Source organism: Arachis ipaensis, chromosome B01 (assembly GCF_000816755.2).
Source record: "Arachis ipaensis cultivar K30076 chromosome B01, Araip1.1, whole genome shotgun sequence".
NCBI classification, from domain to species: domain Eukaryota; kingdom Viridiplantae; phylum Streptophyta; class Magnoliopsida; order Fabales; family Fabaceae; genus Arachis; species Arachis ipaensis.
In genome coordinates, this window is record NC_029785.2 from 54367004 (window position 1) to 54372018 (window position 5015).

Consider the following 5015-nt stretch of genomic DNA (forward strand, 5'->3'; position numbering starts at 1 on the left):
GTTGCGGATGGGTTGCCGTACTTATCCGAAGGACCTAGTCACGAGGCTCGTGCCTTTCAAGACTTGCTAAAGGACGGCGAGTAGGAATTATATCCGGGATGTTCTAGATTTTCGAAGCTGTCATTCTTGGTCAGGCTGTACCATATAAAGTGCATGTGCGGAGTGAGCAACAAGGCTTTCGGATTGATTCTAGAGCTATTGGGGGATGCCTTTGAGCATGCACAGATTCCGAAGACCTTGCACGATGCCAAGAGGATCATAAGAAAGCTGGGTATTGAGTACAAGAAGATAGATGCATGTCCAAATGACTGCATGCTATACCAGGGTTCCGACCACGGTCTTTCTAGATGCAAACGGTGTGGAGCATCGAGGTGGAAGCAAAAGACCAGGAAGAATGCTTTAGTAAGGATCAACGCCGTTGTTAAGAAGAATGGTAAACCTCAGGCGGCGAAAGTTCTTCGTTATTTTCCTCTAATTCCACGGTTGCAGCGATTATTTATGTCCAGCAAGACAGCTGTGGACATGTTGTGGCACAAGAGAGGCACCAACGTCCGAGCGATGCTCCACCGAGCGAGATTGCCAACATGTTCCCAGAGGTTGGAAAGGCAGTCGGGGCAGCTTCATTTTTCACACTAAGTCCAACCGAAAAGCTTCAGGCACATCGTCATGTACTGGTTAACTGCATTGCTGTAGAGAAATTCTTGGAGTACGTATAGAGCTTGGGTTCTAAAATTATACAATGAGCCAATTTGATATTGATGGTACTGAACTTGAAGTATCTTTTTATGTGCACAGTGAGTACAGAGCCATCACAAAAAGAAAACTGCGAAGTAAAACAAGGTCCCAGTCTCACATAGATAGTGTTGTGCACAGAGGATTTTCAAACTGGCTCAGGCATGAGGTAATCTCTAAAATCCAAGGATCCTACTACCCTTTGGTGCTTTCTTGCCTCTAATGTTTCAATGCCAGGTCCCATTTGGAAGCACCAATCATTCGAACGAGTTGCAATGGCTCGCCTGCGGTCCAATTGCTCAGGCCAAACGCTATCAGGCGTACAACGTCAATGGATTTAAATTTAGGACCATGTCAAGGGAGGAAGGGATGAAAACACAGAATAGCGGGGTTTATGTCACTTCGGATACTAGAAGTTATGCAAGTAAACGGGATGCCAATGTTGCTGTTGGCGGTGTCTCGTATTACGGGAGATTAGTAGACATCATCGAGCTTAACTACAGTGGTCAATTCACTGTAGTCTTGTTCAAGTGTCTTTGGGCAGATACCACGTCGGGGAGAGGCATCCGACAAGATGTTTTGGGCCACACCTGTGTCAATTTTGCCATGCCGATTCACACCGGTGAACATGAAGACGATGAGCCGTACATCTTGGCATCTGAGGCGCGTCTTGTGTTCTACGTGGAGGATGAGGTGGAGAGCGGATGGAGTGTAGTAGTCCATGTGAAGCCAAGAGATTTGTTTGACATGGGCGAAGATTATGAACACTGTGAGGTCGACCTTCATCCACAGTCTTGTATGACTAGCTTGCCTGAATTTGATGTCGAAGGCCTGCGGTTGACAAGAGACGGCGATTTAGAGGAGACCATTACCGACGGGGTTGAAGATTGTGATGAGGCAGCCGATTCCTAAAATACTGAGTTGTATTTAGTGGAGTGTATTTTAGTCATATCATTAGACAGTATATCATTAGACAGTAGGTTGAATGGAATGAGTTTTCTTAGATTCTTTAAAATTTATCCTTTCATATATAATTCTCTTATCTAATTGGGTCTTCACAATATTGTAGCCTCTCCTTCAAGTCTTCCTACGATCACGTTTTTATACTGTCCTTGGACATTCTTTACATCTCCGTTGACTTTCAGGGAAATTGGAGAGCAGAGACTTCTTTCTCATTTCCAGAAGCCGTTGGTTTGCAGAGAAGATGATAGATGCGTCTCCTTTCTCTTCATTGGAGGACGCAATCTCATTTGCAAGGCAGTTGTGGTTCAAAGAGTCCCGTATACAATCATGGTTGGATGCCTTCTCTGGACACAGTCACCTCTTTCGAGCCATTCGTTATGCCCCGGGATCAATGATGAGGGTTTGTTTGCCGCTGCCCGATTTAATTTTGTAAATCCTTTTCTTATTCGTGAATGAAACCCATATTCACATGGTTATGTTTAAATTTTAGGAAATGCTTCATTGGGACCGAAAGTACCGGGCTAAATTTGGGTTTGAGTTTATAACAAGTACGGAAACATGGTTATCACAGGAAATACTTGACGAGGTGAAGGTAAAATAGTTTATATTTTCCTTGCTATTTATCTAAAGTATATAAAACTGAACCTTGATATTTGCTTTCTAGAGTTAATAAATTTGAGTCATTAAGGCGAATCACCTTTGAGGCTGGGTAGTTTAATTGTATTTTGTATAGCAAGATTAACTTGATGAGATATGTTTGCTAGAAGATAATAGCATATAATAGAGAGTTTATAGTTGTACTCAATCATATAATATAGACCCTCTTGCAAAAAGTTTTAGAAGGGTTGTGTTAACTATAAGGAGAAGTATTAGAAGGATATTTAGGAAGGTATATCCGTATGCATAAAAGAATTTCTAAGTTGCAACAAGAAGGGCATTCTCTTCTGGATAAAATCTATAAGTTGTGAAAGTAATGGGATCGAACAAGAATAAATGTAGGGGATGAAATGTGGAGGAAGAAAAGATTTGCTCGAGGAGGAAACCTGGCACAACCAGCAGCCCTTTAGCTGCTCTAATGCAACAGTGCTGGCATGCAGATTGGAGCAGATTGAATGTAGCTGTTACATATTCATATATGGTATGATGACATATGGAAGAGAAGTGGTGGCTTGCAGCAGCATGTAGTGATCTGGTAGTAAGGGGCTGCAATTTTAGTGGCAATGAGGCAGTTCTTTCCTGCATTGGTTCAGTAGTACAGTGTTGAGGTGCTGCAGTACCTGGGGGAAGGTTGCTCTTGACGTTAGTTTGTGGCACTAGAATGGGAACTGGAGATTGGGATATTTACTGATCGAGCTGTTGGTTTTTGTGATCTTTGAGCTATGTGCTGCATTTCTTTTCTGAACTTTCTTCAATTGGTATGGCTATGTTTTGGAACATGCAGCTAAGCATGAGATTAAGGCTATTTTTTGAACTGATTAAAGTTTTCTTTTTTCTTTATCGTTTTACTTATTCTGGATTTGTTGCATTGTGAATATATGGTTTTGTTGTTTTGGGGTTCTGGTTGAAAAGCTCCCGCAAGGCAACATTATTGCACTATAGGCGGGCAGCACACTGTATGTGTATATGCATAAAGGGCATGGGACAGATGGTTATCTCAGGTTCTTGCAAAAAGTTTTTCTACATTATCTTGGTGGTGTGTTGTGTAGGTACGCTATGAAAATACTCTTGTTGTTGAACTGGATATTGCAGCACGAGAGGAATTCAAACTCATAGAACATGGACTCGAACGACTATGGGAACGTAAGATGATCAACTTTTTAGTAGTTTAATTAGTATGATTATGTTCATACACTGATTCTGGATATTCTGTGCTTATATTTGGCTATGATGTACCTCTCAGGATTAGCTCGATCCCAAATTCAGGAGGCATCGGTAGAAACGGGGGAGGTGGTTCCGGATTCAGTGGAGAAAGAGGCCGTTGTCTCCTCCGATAACTCTGAAGAGGCTGATTCTGCTGGACAAAAGGGTTCGATGCTGTCATATGACCTCAATAAAACGCCAGATGAGAATGAATATCCGTATAGTGGAATGTCTCCTGATAAGAAGAATGCTTGGCACCTATCTATGTGGGCGACACGATACCTGAACCCTTGAGGATATTGCAATAGTATAATTGAAAATTTTGGTTTCAAATTTATAGGATGCCCAAAACTTGTGTTTTGAAGTTGTCGTGACTTTATAACGCTTCATATTATTTTTAGGGATTGTTAGTATGCTGCATTGAAGACCATTAGTCTACTATTTTAACTATTTCTGCATTTTTTTATTTTGACTACTCCAAGATGCTGATTAATATAAAGTTTTTTGGGACAAATTCAGTTTCATTGTTGTTGGCAATGAAAATATGCCAAATGATCAACAAGCCCAATTTGATTTTCCAGGCATTGCAGAATAATCTTTGCTGCACGTGTATCATTCAAGATACACAAAAAAATAAAGGTTTCAATTGCCATGAAATTGTCACTATTTCAATTTCACGGTGTTGAATGCTTATGTTTAAGTACAAAGTCCTTGCAAACAATAAAATGGGAATAATAACTAGTGAAAAATTTAAGTTCAAATCTTGTTAAATGCTACAAATGCTACAGTATGAGCAAATAGAAAGTATGGCAAATCCTTTGCAAAATAGAAAGATAAGAACCAGCTGCACCATGAACTGCGGCAAAATTGGGAAAAGTTTCTCCTCCACTGAAATATCATAACCATAGTGAAGATAGATGTGATAGAAATGGATGGGAAGAAATTTGGATCAAGAACCAGGATAATAGGGATGTTGTAAATTATGGGATAGATCCTGAAATGGACAATAAGTCCATAGTAAAATATATTATTTTAGCATTAAATACAAAAATTTTATCACTGTTAATATATATAACAATCAAAATTTATTTATAGATATTGAAGAATTAATAATAAAATACAAAAAAATTATTAACGGAAATTTTGGTAAAAATATAATTTACCAAAACGTAAAAATTCTTGTAAGGTATTTTAAAAAAAATAATCTAATTATTAAATTATATTAAAAATACAATTTAATCAATAAAAGAATAAATTTTTAACGGGTATTTTGGTAAATAAAATTTAATGATAAATAATAAAATTTGTACTAATGGATTTTTACTTTAAATTAAATATTTTTTTCTTATAAAATGGATATACTTAACATTAGTTAATACAAAAGGTTTAAAATGGATTAAAGAGAAATTTTTATTATTATTATTATTATTATTATTATTATTATTATTATTATTATTATT

The 5015-nt window shown here is 38.2% G+C and overlaps 1 protein-coding gene across 1 annotated transcript in view; it reads left to right on the forward strand.

Moving 5' to 3' along the window:
• The window catches only part of LOC107607005, a 26126-nt gene that overhangs the window by 18576 nt on the left and 2535 nt on the right, over positions 1-5015 (forward strand). The window contains exons 3-4 of the mRNA XM_016309000.2: positions 1878-2095; positions 2186-2287. Of these exons, the coding sequence (XP_016164486.2) occupies positions 1937-2095; positions 2186-2287 (261 nt within the window). The 5' untranslated portion in view covers positions 1878-1936. The remainder of the gene's footprint in view (positions 1-1877; positions 2096-2185; positions 2288-5015) is intronic.